The sequence below is a fragment of the Lonchura striata genome, chromosome Z (genome assembly GCF_046129695.1).
Source record: "Lonchura striata isolate bLonStr1 chromosome Z, bLonStr1.mat, whole genome shotgun sequence".
NCBI classification, from domain to species: Eukaryota; Metazoa; Chordata; class Aves; order Passeriformes; family Estrildidae; genus Lonchura; species Lonchura striata.
This window is the reverse complement of record NC_134642.1, coordinates 24,247,933-24,274,057: the sequence shown is the minus strand read 5'-3', so window position 1 is coordinate 24,274,057 and position 26,125 is coordinate 24,247,933. Positions and strand designations below refer to the sequence as shown.

At 35.5% G+C, this 26,125-nt stretch overlaps 1 protein-coding gene across 1 annotated transcript in view; it reads left to right on the top strand.

Moving 5' to 3' along the window:
• The window catches only part of LOC110470681 (guanine nucleotide-binding protein G(q) subunit alpha), a 117,519-nt gene that overhangs the window by 31,909 nt on the left and 59,485 nt on the right, over nt 1-26,125 (top strand). Inside the window, exon 2 of the mRNA XM_021530526.3 lies at nt 5,937-6,121. Within this exon, the coding sequence (XP_021386201.1) occupies nt 5,937-6,121 (185 nt within the window). The remainder of the gene's footprint in view (nt 1-5,936; nt 6,122-26,125) is intronic.

Sequence of the window (26,125 nt, the reverse complement as noted above, 5' to 3'; positions counted from 1 at the left end):
TTGTCTGTTGGGTGGGTTTGGGGTTTTTTCGGAATTGAAGGTGTGGAGAAGAGAATGAGCTGTGCCTAGCTGTATAATAGTAGTTTTGCTGTATAGTTTTGATTATCTGGCACAAAGCTGTATTTGATTAACTGCATTTCCTGTAAAGAGTTTGAGGTTCTGGTTCACAAAAAAGCTATTAACATTAATTAAGAAGCTGCAGAACATCAGCTGAATTTTATGTTTCAGTTCTATCTTCCATTTCCTTCCAGTTTTTCAGTAATTCAGTATGTCTTAGGCTTTATTGTAGGAGTCACTTAAACTATTTTGAGTGCATCACTTGTACAATGAGGATGGGTATGTTGTTTCTCTAAGTTTTGTGGCTGCACTAGAATGATTAACTTTATTATAGTCTCAAAAAAACCAGATTAAATTTGTAAGAGTATTTTTCTGCTGTAGGAGGCACTCAGACTAACTGTCCACATAATGGGAGGTATTCTTTTCCTTTTTTTTAAGGAAGATGGTTAATGTAGTGTAGGTAAGGAAATGATGGAACAGCTTTATTAATATTTGAAATGGATAACATTTGCTTAGTTTTTCATAAATATTTAAGCTATTCAAGATTATTCTTGAAACAAATTGCTCTACATGAATGTAGATGTTTCATATTCCCTATTTGAGGTAATTATGTACTTCATGAGCTACTTCATAAAATTCCATCCTTTTTTGGATAAATATTTTCTCATCTTATTCTTTTTTGTTGTTCTGTTAGTAATTCATGAAATAATTCTGTGTAGAATATTGACAGTCATCTTAATGAAATGTTTATTAATTACTAAAATGATACAGAGGAGATAATTTAGTCAATGGTGACATGATTATATGCTTACTCTGTTTTTAAAAGCAAGTGGAATATGCAAATGTGGCTTTTAAGTAAAACAAGTAAGAAAATTATGTAGTGATTTTTAATTAAAGATATTCTGTCAGTGGAGCAAACATTTGGCAATAGAACAATATGTACCCCTCTTCCTTTTTTTCCTAAGTGGTTCTTCAACCTGTGCATTGTTAAATCTCAAAATGCTATCACTGGAGTTCTCACCTAATTTGGCTTTTTGTGGTTATTCTGTTCAGTTTTTAACATAACTGCAAAACATGGTGCTGTTGATGTAGGAACAGACTTGAGGACACCTTAATTCTCTTTCTGGTTTCTTTTTTTTTTTTTTTTTTTTTTTTGTGAGATCCTTTCCTGTTTCGTAGGCTTTTCTGTAACTCTACTTGAAATGTTTCCTAACATCAAGCAACTCTTGTGAGGTTTAATCTATTAATGTCAATTAATAAGTTAGATAATCATAGAAGGAAGATATAATGGTTTTACTGTTCATTTTGTGAAAAATATTCATATGCCTACTGTATCCATTATCAGAACTGGTAATTCCTTACAGGAATTCTGTCTCTGCATGAGTTGTCACTGAAATTCTTTGGTGTTTCTATGACCAAGGTGAAAATGGTCAATATTTTATGGTTAATAACCAGAAGTTACTAACTTGTGGTAATATAAATTGGTTGGAGGTGTAGGTTGGTATTTATGTATCTTTCATGATGTATGATACAGTGTTACAGAGATAATACTTTTTAAGCAATAGAGAAAAAAGTTCGTAGAGTAACTAGCAGTTTTGACTTGAAAAGGACTGCCCGAGCGATAGCTGTAGCAGCTTGAAGCAGGTCAACTCAGTTGTGGCAACTATTGACAGAGGTGATGGTCAAGCAGAGGTGATGTAGACGTGTGGATCTCTTAGTAAGATATCAGGATGAGAGCACGGTCTGCCTAGGTGCATGACCACATCAGATGGACTGAGCTGTTTGTTTCACTAGCTCCTTGTTTCACTAGCTTTGCTTTCTTCTTTTGATAGAGACAAGATACTGTAGTTCTGCTCCAGAACTTGTCCAGATACATGCTACAGGGTGAGCTGGGGAGCTTCACCTCCACTTCAGGGAATTTTGCTCCAGTCTTACCAACCAAATATCCCTCCCGGCAGTAGCCTTCAACTGTGAGCCTGAAAGCTGCTGTTCTAAGTGGTAGGAAAGACTGACTGGCTTCTTCGCTTCAGTTCCAGGGTGGATCTTCGTGCATTCCATACTGCATTTCAACTGATTTGTCACCTGCAAAGCCAAGCAGGTCCAAAGCCGGAATTCTACACAGTTTTATGTTTTCATTTAGCCATACTTGGTTTCAGTGGAAATATGATCCCGTTGTAATCCACTGCTGGAACAGCAACAGACAAAAACTTATCTTTTGTTTTATCTATTGCTGAATTAGTGGTAGCATAGTGGACATTAAGCTCTCTTCCAAGTGTAGTATAACTTTAAGTGAAATCAAGTATTTTTCTTTTCAGTCATTACATCTCTGTTACTGTTTTAGCTCTTACTCTTCTTAGGAATTACTCTGCAGCTTACTATCTGATGAGATTGATTGCTCCCCTTTTTTGTAAATCTGTGAGGCAGTGTACAACCCACTGCTTTGTATGAGTAAATGTTTGATGCAACTGTGGTTATAGTATGGTTCTGTTCATCTATGTAAGATGTTGGTTCCAGCCTGATCCATGAATCTTCACTTTCCAGGTACTTGTCAGATTTCTTTCTTCATCCAAGCCCAAGATGAAAGTTAGTTTTCTGCAGATGTACACACTGTTATTTTGACAGTTCCTAGTACGCGTGTGTATACTAACAGTGTGTGGATTTCAGTTACTTTCTCCTTTCTTACCTGTTAAGAATGTCCTCTTCTATCTAATTTAATATAAAATTTCAAACAATAAAATAGCAAGTTTTTATTGCCTTTTCATAGGTCAAACCCGAGGGAAAAAAACACTATCGGGTGTAGTTTAGCAGTGTTTCTGTTTAAGAGATGCCAGTGTGAATTTTGCTTAGAGAATGCTAAGTTTGTTGTTTTAGTTAAAAAACAGTCTTGTATTTGATCTGAAGTTACTATACCTAAGATTTTTTTTTTAAGTTGCAATGCAGAAAAATGCAAAAACAAGTACAGGAAAACCATACAAAGGAAAGGCTTGTCATTCTAGGCTTCTGCAGTTGTTTTTCTTTTAAATTAGTCTTCTGTATCTTCTTTGTCAGTCACCACAAGTTCTGAAACCTCTCTGCCAGTAGTTGCATTGTCACCTATTTAAAAATTAACCATGTTTAAAGTTTTTTTCCATTAGTTTTGTGGAGTAAAGAATGTTGCATTTCAACATTCTGTAGCTTGATTTTTGCAGGATGTGTACCAGGAGAAATAAATTGTACATGACATGTATATATCTGGGTGCAAGTGCATGCATAAGGATCTATTCTGCATTTAAGCAACCTGCCTTCTTTCCTGATTCTGCTTGTGGATGTAATACTGCTAGAAATACTTTCAGATCTCTGGTTGTAAAATTCTTGATGATACAGTAATAGTTGTAGCTATTAACATTTCAAGGGAAAGGAAAAAAAAGCAGTTTTGAGAAATTTTCAGTTTTTAAGATGTTAAGCTCTTACAAATTTTGATAATCCTCTACTCCATGATTGAAAAGTTCATCACTATTACAGACATTTCTTGTTATTTCTAGAAGACAGTTAATCTTTTATCATCTATTAGTTTGATTTTATCTGAGAAGTTTAAAAGTCAGATGACCAACTGAGCTGTGTGCTTGAAACAGGAGTGTGGGGTTTTATTCAGTCACAATTAGATTTTCACCTAAGTACTAGACAAGGAGGGGATGGCGGGGGGAAAGGTTGAAAGTAATGCTTTTTAAAAGATGAGGGAGTGTGATGGTGTTATTCTGATTTTGACTGAGTTTGAGGTACATTGTGTGGCCTCAAGCGGTCTTCTGACAGATGAGAATATACTATGTATCTAGCTTTAGAGAACTGACTTGACTAATGTAAATGTGCTGTGGTAGCCAGCAGAAAATTGGTCTCAGTATAGTTTTAACCCCCATTGGTCCATTTTGTTGATCCACTGCACTGCTGTTTCACCTTTACTCTTGTCTTGTATCAGCTGGAGGCATTAGTAGAATGAGTGGTGGAAGCAGTTGCTAACAGAGTCCATAAGTAATTCATATCATCTCAAAAGAATATGTAGATTTTTTTTTTTCTTATGTAATTTCAGGTTTTATTCTTTCTACCAGGTGAAACAGACCCACTTGAGGTTCCTGTTTAGGCTGTTACCAAGTGGTTTTTTGGGTTTTTTTTAATTATCGTAAATTGATAAAATTTTAAGAATTTATTGCCATGATGTATTTTTTAACTTGTTCTGTAATGAATGGATGAGGCTGTAGAAAGCACAAGTTGATACCAGTCAGTGTCTTGATCTCTAGGGAGATGATCTAGCAACCTTTCTTTACCTAAATGGAGCCTACAAGAAAGTTGGAGAGGGACTTTTATGAGGACATGTAGTGATTGGACAAGGAGAAATGGTTTTATGCTGAAAAAGGGTAGAAATGGAAGGAATTCTTTACATGTGAAGGTGGTAAGGCACTGGCACAGGTTACCCAGAGAACTTGTTGTTGCCCCATCCCTGGCAGTATTCAAGGCAAGGTTAGATGGGGTCTGAACAAACATACTGTTCTAATGGATGATGTCCCTGCTTATGGCAAGGGGATGTTTTGATTAGATGATCTCTAAGGTCCCTTCTAGCACAAGCCATTCCAATTCTGTAGTATGTAACATGTTTGATTTTCTGGGAATGTGTGAGTAAAGAAAACCTGCATTAGAAGTTCATTATATGTGTGCAGGAAATGGGAGTGATGGTTTCAAAATTATGCTTGTGGTAAGGACAGAAGATTTTAGAGGCTTAGATTTTGCAGTGTGTGCTATCTCAGAAATAATTAAGAGCTACTCCTTTAAACTGCAGTGCTGTGAAACACAGATTTTTGGGAAGACCCTGAGAATATTATCTAAGAAGCCTGTAAGTTTGCCTTTTTCCTGGACATGAGTATTATGGTATGAGGCATGAAAGTTTTACAGAAATTATTAAAATAAAGCCCAGGCTGAAAGTCTGAAAAACAAAGCACTGAGCAATGCATTTTGTTTTCTGCAGAGCTGGGTAACTGCGTGAACACAGGGCTTATGTTGCTGTGCAGATTCAACTCCTCCTCTTAAGCAAACACAGGGATAATATAGATAAGCTTTTGTAGTCATAGATGAGCCTGTTGAATTGGAGCAAAGGAAAAATGTTGTGTGTTGTAACCTTTGTGAAGTTTCCAACAAGAAGATCTTAACTTTGACAAAATAGTCATATTTCATCAATAAACTACTTTTAGTACAAAGTATAAAAAGATGAAAAATATTTAGTGAAAGGAATGACTACTTATTAATAAATATGAACCAAATTTGAATTAACAGTGATTTCATATGGTTCTGCGATTGAAGTTTGATGGGCTCTGTTTCATTAAAAAACCCAACCCAACCATACCCCCTCAAACAAACAAATAACAAACCAAGCCAACAGGTACAACAAAACTGAAAACTCAAACAAACAGACATCCCTGAAAAAAAAAAAAACAAAAAACCAAAATGCATATATCAGTTGCTTGTAATACCAGATTACTGTAGTGTCCTGAGTGTTAGCCTAGGAAGATTCTTTTTCTTCCTCTCTGAACTTTTGTGATGAAATGTATCATGAAATTAGAGTTTTGGACAATTGCATCTTTAAGAACAAATTATTTTCAAATATGAAGTTATATATAATATGTATATTTTGGAGTGCTATTTTTCTCATTAGTTTAGTTGTTAAATCAAAATGCAAATTTAAATTAAGTGCTTCATTTGCTACTGATTTTGCTGTTTGACCTTGAACTGGTCCTTATAGTTAAGCACCACTTAACACTGTTGAGCCCTGCAGTAAACAAGCTGTCAGCATTGTGCAAAAAAAAGTCATGTTTGTGTCCACTGGGTAAAGCATGTCCTTCTTATTTGTCTTGCAGGCACAGGAGAGAGTGGCAAAAGCACATTTATCAAGCAAATGAGAATCATTCATGGATCAGGTTACTCTGATGAAGACAAAAGGGGCTTTACAAAACTGGTGTACCAGAATATATTTACAGCAATGCAGGCCATGATCAAGGCCATGGATACTCTCAAAATCCCATACAAGTGTGAAAATAACAAGGTAAGATTTTTGTTTATTTCTGTAGCTGAAGTTTTTCCTCTTTATTTTTGGAAATATACTGAAGGTCTCAAAAAAATGACAAATCACAGAAGTGATACTAAAAGCTTAGAGGAAAAGGGTATTTCCTGTCCTGCATTTAGAAATCTGCCTTTTTGTCTACTTTTACAGCACAAATATGCTTTTAAACCAGAGACCTCTCTTAAGATGCGTGGGGGACATTGTCACAGAACGGAGGTTTAATGGCAGGCTGCCATTTGATTTCAGTAACTCTTGTCCTTTCCTATGTGGCTGTGCTCTGGTTAGAGCAGTTAAACAATTCTTGCGATGTGTAGCAAAACTTTACTGCTTAAGGACTGCTATTACATTACAAGTAGAAAAAATTCAAATTATTAGACAAATAAGTGAAGATATCTGTGTGTGACTAGATTGTTAAATTAAAATTTTCTACACAACACCTTAAAACAGTCAGAGTCTTTTGAAATTGATGTTGCTACTGCAGTTTAAATGGACAAAATATGTTTAAAAGTGTTTCTAAGGTTCATCTCTTTTAAACATTTTTTTTTAATATTCAGATTTTAATAGTATGGTAACTACAATAGTTTGTCTCAGTCTGTGACTAGGAATGAAATGCTTACTAAAGTATATGGTAAGGCACAGAATTACATGTCTGTATCTCCCAATATCACAGAGTCACAGAATAGGTCAAATTGGAAGGGACCACAGTGCATCATCTGGTCCATACTCCCTGCTCAAGCAGGCACTGTTTGATAGCAGTTCCCTGAGAACTTGTTTGTATTTTTACTGTTGATCTATTATTAGCAACTTTACTGAAAGGAGAATTTAAGATCTGTGACAAAGTGGATGGCTCGCCTTTCTTTCCATGTTGTGAAAGAATATTTAACTGTCCAATGCTCCTGGATGAAAGTAATACTTTCTTAGATAAATTACTTGGAAGTTCTTTTGTTCTATTTTTTTTTCTTTAAGAGAAAATACCAAAGAGTAGCAACATTTACAATAAACTAGGCATCTAACAACTGGAAGAGAGAAAATGAGATAAACTTGGATTAATATAAGAATCTTTTGTGTCTGAACATATGAAGTTTAGTTATTATAACTGAGCTGCTGTATGTGTTTTATGACAGCTAGCTTATAAGTAGGAAAGATAAAATTTATTAGCAGGTTAACGATGAATTGTTTTTTTTATTTGCATTTGCTGAAGTCATTGCACATGTTCATCACTTTGTTGGTGATGTAATGTTGCAATAACATGGGTCTTACAGGAGCATGATTTCATACCGCAGGAAGTCAGGAGGATCCAATCTGTCAGAATCAATATTGTTAACCTTCTTTAATGGTGGGTGGGGTTTTTTGTGCACATAAAAAAGATTGAAAAATTCATAATTGGTAAGACCTCCTGACTGTTGAATTTCCTAGTCCAGCTGCATGCAGGTGCTGTCTGTTTTCCCCTTGTCCTCTATAAATCACAATCAAATGTCTGATTAGTTTTAGAATTGTATTTTTATTTTCATTTCAGTCTTTTGCCTCCATTTCAGTCTTTTGCTGCGTACAAAGCATAAAACATACTGGCCTGGAAAGTTAGTTCATTGTACAGCACATTTTATCTTCCAAATTGGTGGTGACTGTCACTTAGCCTTAATATCTGGAAATCCTAATGATAGATTAGGATTATTTTTTTCCTTGTATTATAACAGAGTGTGTGTTCTGTTATTTTTTAGATGTGCTGACTTTTTGTAGAGTTTTTATATAGCTGAGTGAGTCAGGTAGGTTTGCCATAGCTGTACACGCATGGCCAGAACTGTTCACTTTCTCTACATAAAAATTACTTTGCTGAAAGTAGGGGTCTCTGCTCAGCTCTTTCACAAGCATTCCCATCAGTTTCGAATAGGGCTGCTTGCAGACTAAAAGAAAAGTCTCTCAAGGCAATTCCTGTACTGATTCCTTCAGGAATGCAGGCAAAGCCAAACGTGCTACAGCATTGTGCCTAAATAGACATGATTGCGGTCTACTACACTTTGGCTTTGTATACAAGGTCACTTCATTTCAAAGCACTGAACACCAGTCAACAAATAAAACCTGCTCCTTCATTTTTTTACAGGCTGTTGAAAACAAACTCATTAGTCTAGCAGTCTAGAAAACACAGGAAGGGCACTTCCTATTAATTTGAGTCTCCTATCAGGAAATCCTATCTCTGGAGAGAATATCTTGAAGTTTGAGTAACAGAATATTTTTAGCACAGTAGCTGTTGTACACTGCAGTTTAGAAAATTGCTGGTCAAGCTGGTATTGATGTGGTCGAGCCTGAAGAAGAATTACTCTTTTTTTGGGTCAGGTTCTTCATGTTCTTCAATAGCTTTTGGGGCTACAGTATAAATGGTTTTCTCTTACTGTACCAATTTTCATACTTTTAACTGTGATTTATTAAAACTGGAGTATTTTGAATCTCTGAATGCTGCTGCAATTTGAAGTGTCCTAATACCTAGCACTCAGTTAAGTAGGCAGCTGTGTTCTTTGTGTGGTGTACAGCATCACAATATTTACGTTGGACTACTTTAGTATAATTAACATAGCCATCAGCAAGTTCTACATTTTGTAGGTCAGTTCTTGTGAGATTGTATTTGCCTTCATAGTCACCAATGTAACTAAAGAGGCAGAGAGTGAAATGCATTGTCCTATATTATAGTAACCTAGACTGTTTTGAAAGATTATCAGAGTAGTGAAAGCCAATTGAGAAATATAACTGTGTTTAGAAGCTAATATCTCAGAACTGATGGTAGAGCATTATATAATGAAAGATATTTATTTTTATGTGTTTAAACTTCAGAATGTAAGCTCTTCTGAGGTTTAAGATAATGGGTGCGCATGATCTCTTTTAGGAATTTGTCTGTCATAGGAAATGGTTGCTTATAGATTGTTTTAGTTTCCTTTTGAGTAAATTTTACTGTGCTTCCAGTATTTCTTTTTCAGCTATAAGTTGTGAAGTTGTTGTATGGCTTTTGAATTTTATGGTAAGAAGTATTTTATGAAATAAGGGAAAGTTAGTTTTTTTTAGAAATGTTCAGAAGCAATTTTGGAAATTGCCTGTCTTTTGCAAAATTTTCTTTGTACAAACTAACTCATGCAGGTATTCCCACAGGAATGCAGGAATAACCACAGGTATTCAAATACAATTTTTAAAAAATTACAGGCTTATGCTTTTTGCAGTTTGTATTTTTAGACAAATTTATCTACCAGTATAGTGAAACACCAAATAGTACTGTTGTCCTATACTTTTCCATCTTAATGTAACTTTCAAAAGACAAGTTGCTACTCTGTTTCAGCAGACAGTATCAGGAAGGCGTCACTCCATGGTGATTAACAGGCAGGAAGCCTTACTTCAATCCCATTCCCATAATTTCCTGTGAGACTTCTTAAATATTCATAACAATAAGACTAATGTGAGTAACTGTAGTCTTCAAGAACAGGTGACAGGAAAGTTTTTCAAGAAGCTGGAAATGTAAAAGCAGGTTTTGTGGTAGACGTTTGCTGTTAAGTTTCTGAGTGTTTTCTGATTAATTTTTGTCTGTATTTGTGCCTATTTCCTTTGGGAAATGTTTTGCAGTCAAAATGAGCAGATATTGGAAATGCTTTCAAAGTTCAAAATCTTACTAGCATTATCTTCAAGTCCATGATTGTTTTATTAGCTTGTTTTTTTCCACATCAGACAGATCCTCTGGAGAAAGCTAATAAAATTACAGGCAGAAGTGGGACAGTAGGAGCAGGAATGGAATCAGATGGCATAAGTTTTTGTCTTGGGTAAAGAGTTGGGCATGTTAAGTGGTGAAATCCCGTGGTGAAATTTTATGTTGAACAAACATAGTTTGGAGGAAAGGCCCTACCAGTGTAAAGGATTGAATCTAGAACAGTAGGGTGCAAACTGTGAGGAGAAATCTTTCAGTTTATAGGGGGGTTTTATTTAACAGAAAAACAAGAAATATGTTCTTGGGACAGTGACATAAAATGCTTATTGCTTTAGAACAGGGATAATCAAATGGCTCTTCAAGCAGATGGAGAAACCTGTATGGTTCTTGGTTAGTATTTAGGTTCTGTGAGGTGTTTCTCTAAGCACTCAAAACCAAAGTAAAATTACCCAATAAATAGCAAGTTAGCACAAGAGTTAAATGCTTCTACCCACAGGAAGCTCCATAGGCATTATTTTAGCAAGAAATAGCTGCAGTAAGATAACATGCAAGAGTGTATAGAAGATTTAAAACATCGTGGTCATTGAACTACATATATTCTGACAAAAGGGACTGAAGACAGGTTGCTTTTTTTCCACTGAAGCTGTATATATGAGGGAAAGCCCATTTCCCCGAGAGCTGTGTTTCCTCCCATGAGGATATCGATCCATGAGCTTTAGGTCTTCCAATAAAACCACAGTTTCTTTCTGAGTGCTTCTAAAGCAGCTTTGTGAAGATTTTGACAATCTTAAATAGATAGCAGCCTCTCCTCAGCTGTCTTTCTCATCTTTTTATTGGTCTCCAGTCATTTGCTCTTCTCATTCCCTGCCTTTCTTTCTGGCATGTCCTCAGTCTTACATGCATTTCGTGTCAGTACACCTTTATGTACTTACCTGTGACCTACCATTTAGTCCTCCTTTCTCTTTATACTTGAATATAATTAAAATTAATGTGCAAAAAGCTCATTATGTATACATTCTGTAGTATACATTCTGTTTTCCTGGTCACTAATTTGTTTGCTCTCTGTTTAGAGCAGAGAGCACTTGAATTTATTTGTATTGCTCTAATGGATTACTAAATTACTTGTTTCATCTTGTTATCTTCTGCTTAAGTGTTTCATACTTCATCCCAACAGAAGCCCAAGTTCTAGCTCTTTTTTCAAATGTGTAGGGAAGATGATGGTATATGAGAAGTATGCTGGAGAAGCAGGTTGAATACTCCCATGAAGAGTTTCAAATACTTTATTTAAAATAAACATATAGGTAAATGAACACTCTTCCTTTCTCTGGGGAATGTTCACATGAGTGTGTACACTCGCAATGAAGATGTGAAATTGCTCAGGGCAGCTTTTATGTGTAATTGGAGTTTGGTATGTATTTTAAGGCAGTGAGGTTGTGTACTCTTGGAATGGTTCTGACTTTCTTCATGATTAACAGCCATTATATAAATATAGGTATTTAGACAATACAGTTTTATAAAAGTAATGGATAAATGTAATAATATATAAGTATTTTCAAGAAGGAAATATTTAGAATTCATAGTTTCCTAATTACTTAATTCATTTCTACAAGAGATAGGCCAAGCTTGTCTAATACTTATCTCTAAATTAATTTCAGGTTGAAGTATTTTTGTCGTATTTTCCTCTGAAAATTTATAAGAATATTTCCTTCTCACAGTAAGGTTTTTTTTTTGGGAATTCAGATCCTGTTGTGTTCTGGTTTTATTATGCAGAATGACTAAAAGTTACTTGTTTCTTCATTGTAATTCCTATAATACACAAGATGCTTGAAATAAGGTTTATTGCAATAAATTAATAGTTCTTCAGGTTAAATGGACAATATTTTCCTCCAGATTTTGTCATTCCCTTGTTCAGTGTGCTCTTCCTATATGGTAAAAATTACAATGCAAGCAGGTTTTGTCTTGTAATAAAATTCAGCCTTGACTTGACAAAAGAGTAATTAAACAATAAAAAAAAAATCAAAACACAACCCGCCCTTCCCTCCTTCCTCTTCCCTACCCCCTTTTTTTTTTTGTTTCTGAAGTTTAATTTGTTTTGTGTTGTTGGATATATTGCCTAGTAGAGGTATTCACATAATTCCGTTGACCTCTACTTTTTCTGAAAGATTTTGCTCTTTTTTTCTCCCTGGTTAAATTAGGATTAAAGTCTGTACATGAAGAGGTGATTACGTATTCGCACTTCATCAGTCCAATCATATGCCTACCTGTTTTTACACTATGAGCCCATGTAGCTCCACTCTTAGACTTTGTATTCACATTGGGTGATTGCATAAAGGTGAGTAATGAGACAAGAATCCAGGATTTTGCGTCTGGAAGAGTGGGTTGGCAGAGGAAAATGAAAGCATGACATTAGTCATGTTACAATTTAATTTTTTACTAACAGTTACATAAATCACAAGGCTATGGTTATGTAGTTCATCTTTGTCAAGAAAGTATAGAGCTCTTAAGTGTAGATTGTTTAGATTGCTATGGTGGACCTAAGTTACTGGGTAGGTAAAAAAATAATTTATTATGAGCAAGCCACTTCTGTGAGCTGTTTCAAACATGACAGGAAAAAGCTGAATGTTGAGTTGTAGGGATGGTAATTACAAAGAGCTGCCTTCTAACATCTCTATAACTCTCATGTCTTTCTTCAGTAGTCCTGTCATACCTACGAGTTTCTGAGACAAAGGATACTGTGGAAAAGCTGACACAATTAAAGTAGTAGTTAAGGTTGTTTTGGATGATGACGTGCCATTTTTCTTAATACGACCTTCTAGCCAGTGTTAAAGTTTGGCTTACCATTTAGTTGTTAATCTTCTAAGCCAATTTGTAGATAAATGTACTAATAGGTTTTATCCTCAGTTGTAGACCCATGGAATTGAGTAAAACTGACCTTGGCACAGAATATTTTTGAAACACTTCTAATATGTTTTTATTATTCCTTTGACCCTTTGCATTTTTTAAAGCTGCTTTTATTCAATGAGAAAGAATTTCTTTAAAGCTGAAATACAACCCTATGACTTAATGCATTTTCTTTAGTTATTTTTTTCCTCTTTTTCTTTCTTCTACTTTCTCTGTCACTCTTAAATACTACCTTGATCTTTGAAAAGTTGAAAGGGTAATGATGAAGAATTGAAAATAAAGCCCTTCAAAACAGTGCAAAAACATATCAGATATTGTAAATTCTGCTGTAGCCAGTAGTCTACAAATAAGAAAGGCACAGGAGAAAATGAAATGTGGTGGCGTTTTTCAAAAATAGTGTATAGATATTTTAATTTAGCTCCACAGTAGGGATTTGGTGAAGAAATTAACCTTAAAATTTAGTTTTGGTTTTGAAAAAGATGGAGTTTTTCCAACCAGTTGCCACTTTGTAAGGAGTTTTTAAAAACTCCTTTGCAGTAAAACAAGCTAAGTGGCACTTTGATAATGAGCCATGGAGGAGCTGTTGGTGTTGAACTGAGACATCACTAAAAGACATGAAAATATATCTTGTATGTGTATCTACTGTTACGTATGCAGTTTGAAATGGATTTTTATTAAAGAAAGTTGGAGTTCCTTGTATCTGATTCAAACTTGCTCATAAGGGAAAGTGTTTAAGACTGTGTATGAAAAGATGCATGTATGGACACATCTTCTCAGAGGTTGCAGAGGAGCTTGCACACTGACATAAATGAAGCATTCCTGAAAGAGAGAACACAGACCATGCAGGTGGTATTTAAAGTATGGTCAGGAAGGTTCTAAGGACCCTTTTTTTTTTTTTTTTTGGCAGGCTTGTTAATTTTTAGAAGCTCTTTTCAGAATTTTTATAATGATGCTGTGTTGTGTACAGTTAAATTTACTTATTGAAAATTCTATTCTATGAAAAAGTTTTAACACAAGTCAGCATTTTTCCAAGCTGAGTTGTGGAAGTTTTTAATTTCACCTGTGGGATATTCTAGTAGTTCTGATAGGGAAAAGACATTATTATTAGACTCATTGTGAAAGGCTCTGTTTTAAAAAGAAGTTACTTTTCTGGGGCAGCTTTTATAAACAAAACCATTCTAAACAGAGAGGAGCATGGCAGTAAAGCCCTGTAGCTCATGTCCTTGTTAATAAACAATGACTTGAACTGGCTGCTGTTGCTGTAGTGGTGTACTCTGTCTGCATTGCAAAATGTTTTAAATAGCAACTCCCTGCTATAGAAACCTACTCAAATTTTCGTCATATCTTTTATTTCAGAAAAGAAGTGTACCATTTCAAGAAGTAGTTTTTTGAGGATTAATGATTGGTAGGAGCTATAGCTTCCTCACTCACTAGCTTTGTTGTTTCCTGATTCCAGTGGGGTGTGTAAGTTCTTCCTGGTATGTTTCTGCCTATCTGTCCCTTTTTGGACACTTGTCAGCTTTGTGGTCTTCCTGTAGAGCTTCCTGTGCACTGCTGTCTGATGATACTATATGAATCAGCAATGTGGGTAGTGTTTTGCCTGTCTGACAAATAAGGAACCTGCAACAGTAATGTTTTTAGTTTTTCTACTTGGAAGTCAGTATTATTTAGAGTTACTTTCTTAAGGCACACTGGGATGTATTTCTGTGAGCCAGCAGGACTTTTTTGATTTATCATCTACTGGCTAGAATATGCAGTAGAAAACAGCCTTTTATGAATGCATCCCAGGCAGGTGTTGTAAATGTCTGGATGTACTGAAACAGACAGAATCCTTGCCAACATTAAATGCAATCAAATTTGTCTTTGCTAGATTTTAATGCAATTTTTCATTGCATCCTTCATTAGTGGTCTAAACTACACAAGAATTAGATTTTACAAGTTCTTTCCTTTTGGAAAGGGTTGAAAATTAGATTTCTTATATGAAGTTACTACAATGAGAGGAAATTTAAATAAATACATCTTGGGGAGAGGGGTTGGTGGAAATGTGGGCAAAGGGAGAAATATAGTTGATATGTAGGCTGAGTTGTCAAGATGCTACTTTGTAAAGAAAGGGTTAGTCCCTGAAGAGAGTTTGTTTAGTAATGTTTTTCCAGTGTTCAGATGGTCTCATTAAGTTATTAATCTTTGAGCATGACACAATTATTTCTCAACATGGTATCAAGTAAGGTATTTTCTTAGACAACTGTTTTTTTTTATTTTATATTTGGCAATTAGTTCTATTTTCTTGTGTTAAGGTTTGTGGTATTTTCTTTTTTCTTTCACTTTGCATATTCTCAGATTTTGTGCAATTGTATTTGGCAGAAGAGTGTGAGGGAGGGTACTAAATGAGAGCTGTTTACACTGCTGTGCTTTGTACCTGGTTCCCATATTCCTTTTGAGCTTTTGGACTTCATAGAATTCAGTGAGTTTCTCAGGACAGTCTTAGTTTTCTCTAGCAGCAAAGGTCATGGAAGTAAGCACATGAATTGGTATTTTACACAGTTGGAAAAATGGTTGATATGACTGTGAAACACAGGCTTCCTGATATAGTTGCATTTTCCAGCACCTGCTTTGCAGATACAGATTTATACCATCTGCAGAGTTCCAGGGTATTTTACTAAATTTCTTGTTAAAAATAAGTATTTCCAAGTGTATGAGGAATCAAACAGGAAACAATGCTGTAATTTTGAGTCTGCAGTTGTCAACATTGCACAAAAGACATAACATCCCTTCTGTACCGTACAAGAAAAGAAGAGACAGTAACTATCTCATCCTTAGGATGAGCAGAAATGTAATGCATGCTTTCAGTGGGAAGTAATTTTGTAGTAGAAATTGGAGTTCAGAGATGTTTTGAAAGGCTGAGTTAAAATACACTTAACCAGAACCCTACTGCATGCAAAATTCAGACATATATTCATGTCTGTCTCCTAATTATGCTTCACTACATCACCAGGTGAGTCTACTGAAAGAAGCAATGATAAATCTCCACTGTTACAGTATGTTACAAGTGCCATCATGGTTACCATTTATAAATAAAATCAATAAGTGAGCTAAGTATTCTCCTCTGCACTTCGTAATTTTTTTTTCCCCAGCACAGCCAATTATAGAATAATGGAAAGGCTCATGTCCCTTAAGATAATTCTTATGTTCTGTGGTAATCTTTCCATTCTGAATGTTAGTATCTACTGTCTTTCGTCTTACAACATCTTGCTATGTGGAGATCTGTACTCAATAGAGATCAGTGGTTATGTCTGAAATACTAATAACTAGACCTTAAAATGAAGACCAGTGCTGGAAAAGTGTTCAGAGCTGTTATGGGGAGACTCTTCAAAGGCAGAGATTTTCCTCTCTCCTTTCCAATATCATTAACTGTGATTCTGTTCAGTGCCCCAGACTCTGCTCTTTACTCTGCTTGCAGTAGCAGTCTTGTCCTGAGCAGTCCCAGGATGAACCCACATCCAGTTTGTACCACAGATATATAAATGGAGAGCAGCAGTAAGCATGTGCTGCCTTGGATCACCATGAACTACTAGTCTCTTTGAGCTAAGTTCTCTCACACACCTGGTGACCTGCAGTAGGCTGTAGGGATCCTTTCTTTGGTCCCTGTCATTTTCACTGGCTTATATGGCCCTGAAAATGTCAGTCTTACCCACAAGCAGCATAGCTAAGAGCCTAATTTAAATTATTATTGTTAGTTAATTCAAAGATAGGAAACTTCAAGCAAACTAGTTTGAGTGTGGCAATTGCCTATTTTTTTTTCCCTTTCTGACCTCTGAATGACACAAGACTGTTTCCTCCCTTTATGACATCATTTTATCAAGGTATTAGTCACTGCTAGTTTGGTGTTGTTTCAAAACCTGTATGACTGCAGAACTGAATGCTGGAATCATGTTTGTGGCTCATGGCTTGGGCAGCTGCACATGCATACAGAAGTCTTGAGCTGGTTCAGAAAATGGACCGCAGTGGTTTTGGATACGTGTTACTATTGCCCATAGGGATCTGCACACTTACCTCTGCTCCCCTGCAGTATCCAGTACTTGTGTACAGAGATGTGATTTGACCACCATGGGCTTTGGTAAAGTAGAGAAAGCACAGTAGTGTCTGCCAGATCCACTAGCTGTTGCTGAAAGTTAGGTCAGCATGGAGGATGTTCTAGCTGAACTCGGAGTAGTGCTTGAAGCTAAAAGCATCAACTCTCAGGAGCGTATAAAGATGATTTATCACTGTCTTGTGCTTAAGTCTTTCTTTTGAATCTCCTCCCCAACCCCCATCTCTTAATTAAATATTGCTTGGCTGATTTTCTAAGTTTGACCTCAGACCTCACATGCAGCTATAGAACATTGTAGAAAATGTCACTAAGTCCATACCAAATGATTTTGGAGGAATCTTTAATATACTTTTGTACTGGTTTATATATACATTCATGCATTTAATTGAATATGCCTTCCACTGATTAAAACAAGAAAGAGACTACTTCCCCGAGCTAAATTAAGTGATGGACATGAAGCTGAAGTAAGCAATACAAGTTTTGCTATCAGGTTTCATTTCTTGCCAGCCTGGTTTGTTTGTTGAAGATTCATTCTCATTTTAACTTACAGAGGTTGATACTATTCACTTACCAGAAAAATCAAGATGGAAAGTATTTTTTGCTGGTAAAAAAAAAAATGTACATGTTCATATTTATTTTGAGATTAAAAGTGTGAATTGTTGCCTGTCAAGAAATTTTTCTCGCTTTGTTGGTTTCTGAATGTAAAGTTCACACATTGTCAGGGGTTCTGTTCTGCTTTTGAGTGTTCATTTTTTTAATGGTGGGAAAGTTACTTTTATGAAGTGAAATTCTGTATTGTGGATATGAAACAGCAGTGATACAACTGCCATTTAATATGTAAGTAAGGCAATTTATATAGAAACTACCTTCAAAAATATTTTTTTTATTTTAATATTGGCTAAGTGACAGGCAGGAAAAAAAATCTAGCTTCAAGAAACACAATTTAAGATGAACTCCAGTACAGTTCTTTTCATGGGACAAAACTAATGCTGCCTCTTCTGACATCAGTTTTTTTAAACAGTTAAAACCAAAATCTACTCCTTGTTAAAACACATCTGGCACCATTTTGGAGCAATTTTTGATATGTTGGTAATTGTACGAGCAGTTTCTAAACATAAAGAAGGGATTTTGGTATCTAAGCTGCTAATTCTGCTTTCACTAACTCCCTTTTACTTACTTTTTTTTTAGAGTTAGGAAATGTGTTCTCTGCTGTGAGAAGTTGTTACAAATGAATCCTAATTTTGGAAATTGCTGGATTGGGGATTGTGCATAGTCAGTTTGTAGTAAATAAATGCTAATGCTTTCTGTCACCACCCTGTTTTTTTCCTTGCATTACCAAATCTCATCTTTCTAATCTAATACACACTTGCTTTTTGACCTTTCCACTATTACTGTTTCAATTATATGAAAACAGAAGGATAGGTATTTACAACTGAGTAGAAGTCAGAAAAAACAATTAGGAAGGCAAAGCTTATTTTCCTCCTGTTCCAGCTCTTCTAGTGAAATGCTGTTAACATAAGTGATTTCTGCCCAGTAAATGAACAGTGAAAGCTCAATTTCTGAAAGATACTTCTGAATTGCATTGCCAGCCTCAGACTCCATATTCTGACTCAGCTAAGAAGTGTTTTCCTCCTCCCTCTCTGTCTTGTCAGTGTGAGTTCACTGTTGGTGGGGCCTGTGACTGCCATACAGAGAGTGCACTTGAACAATCATCATCTGTAGTGCATAGGGCAGCTAAAGTTGGTGTTCTGACAGTGACATGACACCTTGCTGCACAAGGCAGGCAAACGATGCTCCTTCCATTAAAAAAAAACAACAAACAAAAACAAACAAACAAACAAAAACCCCACAGCTCAAGAAACACTAAATTTTCATCTTTGATCTACAGTTACTTTCTCATTATTTATTTAACCAGCACTCCACTACTGCTGCAGAGCAGCAGGCTGAACCAGCGCCATGTGTTCACATGCAGTTAGCAGGAATGGGTAGTTTACCCATGGAAACCTATTTGCCTCTGATTTTACACAGATTGTCAGTAGGAGGAGTTATTCTTGGCAGTTAAGCAGTACTTAGGCTTTTATTCAGGAGCCACAGTACCTATATTTCAGATTACACAGAGTTGGTAGAAAGCTTTCCTACAAATTTTCTTCAGCAAAGTAATGAAGATGAAAGATATAGTTGAAATTATAAACAAAAATGTATTATTTCTATTTATTCATTCTGCAAGGCATTCCCTCTTGACATCAAGTATCCTTCTAAGCACATTTCACAAGTCTAGTGGAAGTATTCATGTAAAAACTTTTTGGAAAAAACTAGTATTGAAAGAAATCTTTGCATGTTTTAGTAAAAAATGCATTATATCTGGCCCATAACTATTTGTCTTTTCTAAGGGTACTTAAAATGTGCCATTAATTGTTCTGAGTCCAATGGTTGTCCTCTTAATCATGTCGATAAATAATTGCTCAGACTAATACCAGATTATTCATGAAAGGCTCCATAAGCATGAACAAAGGTTTCATAATTTGGTCAGTGTATTTGAAATGTCAAGAGACAAGTCTCTAGCTACACTGCCTTCCTCTCCCAAAATATGGGATTTAACAGGTTCCTTCTTAGGGGGCTACTGCATCTTTTCTATGTTTGGTATAAAGGTTAAGTTACAAAATATGATATTCAGAGTCCTGCCAGTAATCTCTGTTCAAGAAAATTGGAGATTTATTTCTGTGCTTTGTATTTATTATATAGAACCCAGTTAAAATCAAGTTTTAGAACGTGCTTCAGTAAGTCCTTTGGTTAGCAGCATTAGCACAGTTTTTGTAAGATGCAATTATCCTTTTTTTCTGAAGCTTTTCTTTGTTAAGAGCCTGACAAACAAATGTTAATATTACTGAATACCTTACTGAAATTAAAAATACAGGGAAAGCATCCAGAGAAAGATTGCAATAGTAAGTAACTGAAATTCAGTTACTGTTTTTTTTGTCAGTGGAATATTCTGTGATTTTTTTTTCAGTTGATATATTTAATACTGTTTTTCCTCAATCATATAAATCTATGGCATTGTCCTAACATAGCAACCTTAATCACTCTTTCCACTTAGCTCTGCTATCTGTGAGGGTGGTTACAAAAAATTACACCTCAAATCATACTGCCTGAACTAATTCATTTTAGACCTCTTCTGAAGATCTAACTGCTGAAATGCCATTTCCTTTTTAATTAAGACACTAAGAAAAAAAGAAAAAGGAATTGCTTACTAATGGCATGAAGGTATTTTCAGTCTGTATAGAAAGCCGAGTCTTATGGCAGTCCTTCTCCAGAAATACATTGTTTTGGAGCAACACTCAACTCCTCAAGTTTAGGTTTGGATACTTGATGGCAAGCAAACTAGGAATAGATGATGTTACTTAATGCCGAGTTGGTTGTGGTACAGATGAGTCGCTGTCTAGCTGTGCTCTTTTTAATCTACTTTATTCATTACTTTTCCCTCTCCTAACTGTGAAATTAATATCTATTGTAGACCTTGATCAAAGTAAATCCTATAATAATGAGAATTTTTTTTCATTTCAGTATGTTGTTGTGTTTGAGGGTTTTTTTTCTGTTGCTGCTTCTGAGGCAATAGCTGAAGTAAATGGGAGGAATTTGCTGGTTACCTGGCAGAGTCACACATTTTTTTTGTAGCTTATGTAAATACCATGTCATAGTCATTCATCTATCAGTTAATTTGACTCTTTTCTTTGGAGACTTTTCACTCCTATTCCACTTACCAAGGAGACTAAACAAAATTTACCAGAATTAAATGAAATAGATTATTTAAAAAAAAAAAAAAAAAAACACCAAAAAACCACCACACAAAAATACTCCATATCAACCAAACAAATACAAATCTACAATTTGAAATACTTTCTGTTTTAAAGTCTTGGTAGCATGCACCAAATATCTTCTGGGGAAAGAAGGTAGTTATTATCTTAGTTATTCTTATATATCTTAAAGGTCCTAGACTGGAATTTCTGGAGCTCCCTCTTGCTTTAAACTGATGACAAGGTGGTGGCATTGTAACTCCTGCTCAAGGTAGAAAGAAGAGGAGCCTTTATTTATAAAGGTTATGAAAGCCTCTGTGTGTATGTTTCTGTTGACAGCTGTCTCAGGCTGCATTTAAGGTTTTCTTCCTCCTTAGGAGTTCAAGAAGAACAACAGTTCTGTATTTTGTAACTTCCCTCAAGCACTTGCAGCAGAACAAAAGTAGCATAGTATTTTAATTGTGTCACTAATGCTGAAAAAGATAATGATGAGGCTGATCGTAAACTTGTCAGTGTTGGAGTTACAAACAACAGCACAAGCAATTTAGCTTTCTGGCCAGTAACTCAGGAAGACAGCACTGTTTTAATATGCATGTGAGTCATACTTGTTACCTCTGTAAATACCAAAGGAGAAGGCAAGCAAAGTAGTAATACTTTACTTAGAGCTTAATTTATTAATGAAATAGGCTTGAAAACTGAAACAAAATAAGCATATCAAGGGAGTTAGGAAAGTGGCTGATAGTTATAAAGGAAGCAGGTTTTCACCTTGCTACATAAGCAGTTAAATAAATTGAGATAGAATGCCATTCAGGGGTTGGAGGCAGGGGGCCATTTCATTGTTCCTCTGAATTACTTTTAGAACTGAGCAAGTCAGTGCAGCAATGTCTACCTAATGTTGCTATTGTCAATGAAGCTGCTTTGCTTCCTTATACTTTCCTCTCACTGTAAACACACTAGGCAGATGCTTTATCACTTACCTCCTTAGTTCATAAACTCCATCTGCTTTTCTGTAAGCTCTACATGTGCTGTGTTTTAGATTCAAATAGACCTTTAGACACCAGGTTCTTTTAATTTCAGTGAGAAGTGGGGAACTCTATAGAATCAGAAGCAGTGTTTTTAATCCAGGCTCTGGTATTTGTGATGCTGATGTGAGAGGCCCTAAAGAGGAGAAGGCAGTGAGCTGTGTGATTGTCAGATGTGACACAGCACTGAAGGGCTTCACTGCTGCAGTTTTATTTTTTACCTCTTAGCTTGACAACAACACGAGTCATGGCAAACAGGCAGAGGTCAGAAAATATTCCATACAGGTGACCAGGCAATTGTTAGGCTATAGAAACATATCTGTGTTTGTTACTGTACAAATGTGATGGCTTGTCATGTGATCTTCTGCTAGGGTAAGGCTTGTCTCAGTGTATCTGGAGAACTGTTCTGTCCTTTGATTATCTTGTTTTGCTAACTGATTAATAGTGCTCTTAGTTATATGATGTTTGCCTTTATTAGTACAGACATTCATGTGCATTTTTAAAAGAGAATGTCATACTGCAGTTCTTTCAGAATAAGTTCCAGGCTATTTGAAAAACTGGTTTTAAGCTCTATGTCAATGATTATATATCTTCTGATAAACATTTTTGTGGATTTTTTTTTTCTGTGCTACTTGAATTGTTTTTGATTAAAGTAGTTTTGGAACAGACTGGGTAAAACACACCAACCCTAAATTATCTATGCTAAAATAACTTTGTTAACTCATTTCACTATTAAATAAAAAAATCTAACATCCTGGGTGATACCATTTAAAAGCTTAGAGAAAGCACATAGGCTGTATAAGAAAGACAATCATAAAATAATGTTAGAACCAGATTCTAGTTGATGCAAAAAGCAACGTTGGCTGCACATGACAATTGAATACAAAATCTTTAGGGCATCCATTATTTGTAGTCGTGCTTAGGAGCATACTAGAAAATATTCAGGAAATAAGAGGGAAAAAACCCCATTAGTTGATGTTAATAAAAGCATGATATTTGGGAGAAAAGTTCCAAATATGTTAACTCCTGCACAATTCAGTAGCTGTATGCACTGAACTCACTCCTTCAGTTCAGAGTCTTATGAAAATAAGTGCAGTGTGTTTGAAATGCTACTTGAGAACAGAAAAGGAGAATGAAAACTACAATTAGAAATCTCATAGGAGTTTTTGGGCTTGTACTGTACAGTACTGTAATTTTGTACACCCATGTCACTGGAAGTTGTCCCCCATGTCCTGTCCCCAGGACATATTTTTGGAAGCTGGAGTATTTATAGGGAGTATGGGATCTAAGACAAACTCTTAGAGCAGCACCTTACAAGATCTTTGAAGGAAATACTTGGAGTAACAGAAAATATGTAAAATAATGGAAGGGAAGGAATAATACAGGAGAAAATAAGAGATTGCAAAAGCGCCATTATTAATTGTATAGCAACTAGAATCCTGCCATTTATTACTGATAGTCTCCTCAAAATGATAGTAAAAAAGTTAATACTAGGTACAGAATGTGGTTCTCAGGTTTGGTTCAAAATTGCTTTGTTTGATTGGTTTGATTCTGGTGTGGCTTTTTGGTGGGGGGCTGGTTGATTACTTTTCAATTGGTGTTTTTGTTCCCTTTTTTTGGTGTTTTTTTTTTTGTTTGTTTGTTAGGTTTTGGGTGGGGTGGGGGGTTTTTTTTGGAGGGGAGGGTGTTTGGTTTGGATTTCTTTTTTGTTTGTCTTGTTTTAGCAGCCAGGGTCTCCTAGTTCTTCTGTGAGACTTTTATGTTCTGCTTTTGACCTGTCAAGGTGTTGCTATTGCATATTTCTCTTTTGTTGATAGCAGACTTCCCAAACCAAACTTACCAAAACCAATCAATTGCTTCAGATTTACTTCCCTACCTGTGTCCCCTTTTTTCCCATCAAAACCAGTTTAGATTCTGTTTAGCCCTTGCCCTTCCATATGAGGGCTTTAATTTTAATTTATACCTGGTTTTATTCTTCCAGTGATGCTTCAGAAAGCTAAACCTCATGGTTTATTTCAGGATTGTAAAACTTGCAGTTTTCCAGTTCAGAAGTTTTTAGATTGTACCTAATATGGTATATAATATGCTATATGCTTCTCTTTGTGCTGTTATATTTAACTGTACAGGTTTAGTGTCTGACTTCAGCAGGAATAACAAGTAACAAGTAACTGGAACTGTAAAAAGAAAGTCTTCATAGGATTGCCTAATTTTTTACTGTTCAGAAAGACTAATGTGTACTATTGACATTTAGGAACTGTGATAAGCATTAAGTTGCATAGCATTCCATGTTTCTGAAATTGTGATACAATGCAACAACCATCAAAGGAGCAATATTCTTTGTAATCTGTTTTTTCACTTTGATTTAACTCACTTTCAGCTACTGAATATAACTACTAAAATGGCTACATATTTCCAAGTGCCAACCCGTACAGTTTTTATCATTAATGTGAAAATAGGGAAGTATTTGAATCATATTTTGAAGATAACTAGAAATAAAACAATGCTTTAAATGGTCATTGCTTGGAGGAGGAAAAAACCCAAACACAAAGACTCTAAATTTGATAGTAAAGCAACAGCAAACACTTGCAATTTCAACAGCAGAGCATGTTCAGCCAAGAAATGTAATGCGGGAAACCGAAAGTAGCAATATTTATGCCATTGAATCCTGTCTCATTTACGTGACTTCGGTACATATGCACACATACTGCTTTTTGCTGAGCTTCAATTAAGTTTTGAGCAATTACAGAAAAAGCCTTAAATAGGGAAACTGGTTCTGTTATTACTGGTTTTGGTATTGTTTTTTCAGGAAACAGAACATTGGTCAGGATGCCACATGATGAAGAATTATTCTCCTTATATTTGAAAAATTAACATCACTACTAATTCAAAATTTACACTTTTTTTTTTCCTGAGAGTGAGCTAATTCTGTAGCAACACTTACAAAATGGTGGCATGATGCTGAACATGTTTTTATAGTTGTGCTGTACACATACTTTGAGTTGCTTTTGGATTTGAAGACTTGCAGTGGATCAGCAATACTTATGTAACATCACAGGCCTGGGGAAATGGGTCTGTTTGGCAGTTTTGATAACTGCTTGGTAAAAACATTTAGATAACCTCCTTTTTCCTGGTTAGATTCTCTGTTTGGGGTGATCTGCTGTAGGATCAGATAAGCAAACTTATCTTTTCTCAGATAATTTGTCTAATTTCAGGATCTTGATGAGATAAAGATACCTTTGTGTTTGCTGCCCTTACTTGGAGCAGTAGGTCCATTGTATCATATTTCATCATTACTCTTTCTGGAGCATATTTTTAATGCTTTTTTTATGCATATTTTTAACATACAGAAGAAGGGATTAGTGTTCCCAAGTTCTCTTGTTGCTCATAATAAAAATATTTTATGCCCTAGATACTCCTTCCTTTAGATAATTTGCAGGTATTGAAAAAAATCAGTATTTTAGAAGGCTTCATGTGTTTTCATACATCAAACCTCCCTTCTCCCAGTTTAAGAAATTTTCTTTAACAAACTTCATTGATTATGAGAACAATTTGATACTTACCTTATAATTCCCAGAACTTTCCCATTTATCCTTCTGCCCCAGATATCTTGATATCTTCTGGCTTGCCTGCCTCCTGGAAGGTCCCTAATGCTTTATAGTTATACTTTGCTTTGTTTTATTTTTTTTTTTTTTAGTTTGCTTGTGATTACAATTTGTCCTTTAGAACCATTTTTCTGGGCCTGGATAGGATTCATATTGTCGTCTATGGGACTGATCAGGCAATATAATGTCAGCCATAGGATGCCCACCCTGCCAAGAACCTTGGGAATCATAATTTATGTGGTAACTGGATTTTTTGGGGGAAAAAAATTTCCCTTCACAATTTTATATAGTGCACTTGAGTTTTATGCCTGAAAGCTCTTAAGGGAGTGCATTACTGAATGGGTTATCCTTACTCTTTAGACAGGAGGATCTGGAGGAGTGGAAATGGGTTTGTTTTTCTCACAGATCAGAGGCTAGAAGGCAGCCTGTCGGTATCCTAGAAAATTCTAGTTATTTCTTTTCCTGTTTTTCACATGGCGTTTTCTATTCTGGTTTCATAAACTAGCTGAGTATGTTTTTTGACAAAGGAGAACAAAAGACAACTCACTAACTCTTGAATTGTTACAAATCTTCATTGAATATTTCCAAGAAAACAAATGTTCGTGTGATTAGTTCATCTTTTCTGAAACCCTTATTGTCTCCCAAAGAATCATCTGTCAGATTACAGTAAGTAAAAAAACTTGAAAGGAAACTTTGTTGAAGTTAGTGGAAAGTTTGTTTTAACCTTAATCATAAAGAAGCTGCTGTGTTTGTGTGGTTCTTTGCTTTGTTCCATTCTGCATCTTTTCTACTTTTGATTGCTTTGTGGTTTTTGTTTTATTCTGCTCCTTGTCCAGGCTAACAGGTTTTTTTGTGTTATTTGCAAATAAGTTTGGAGGGAAGACCTTAAGCTGTGAGGATTAGA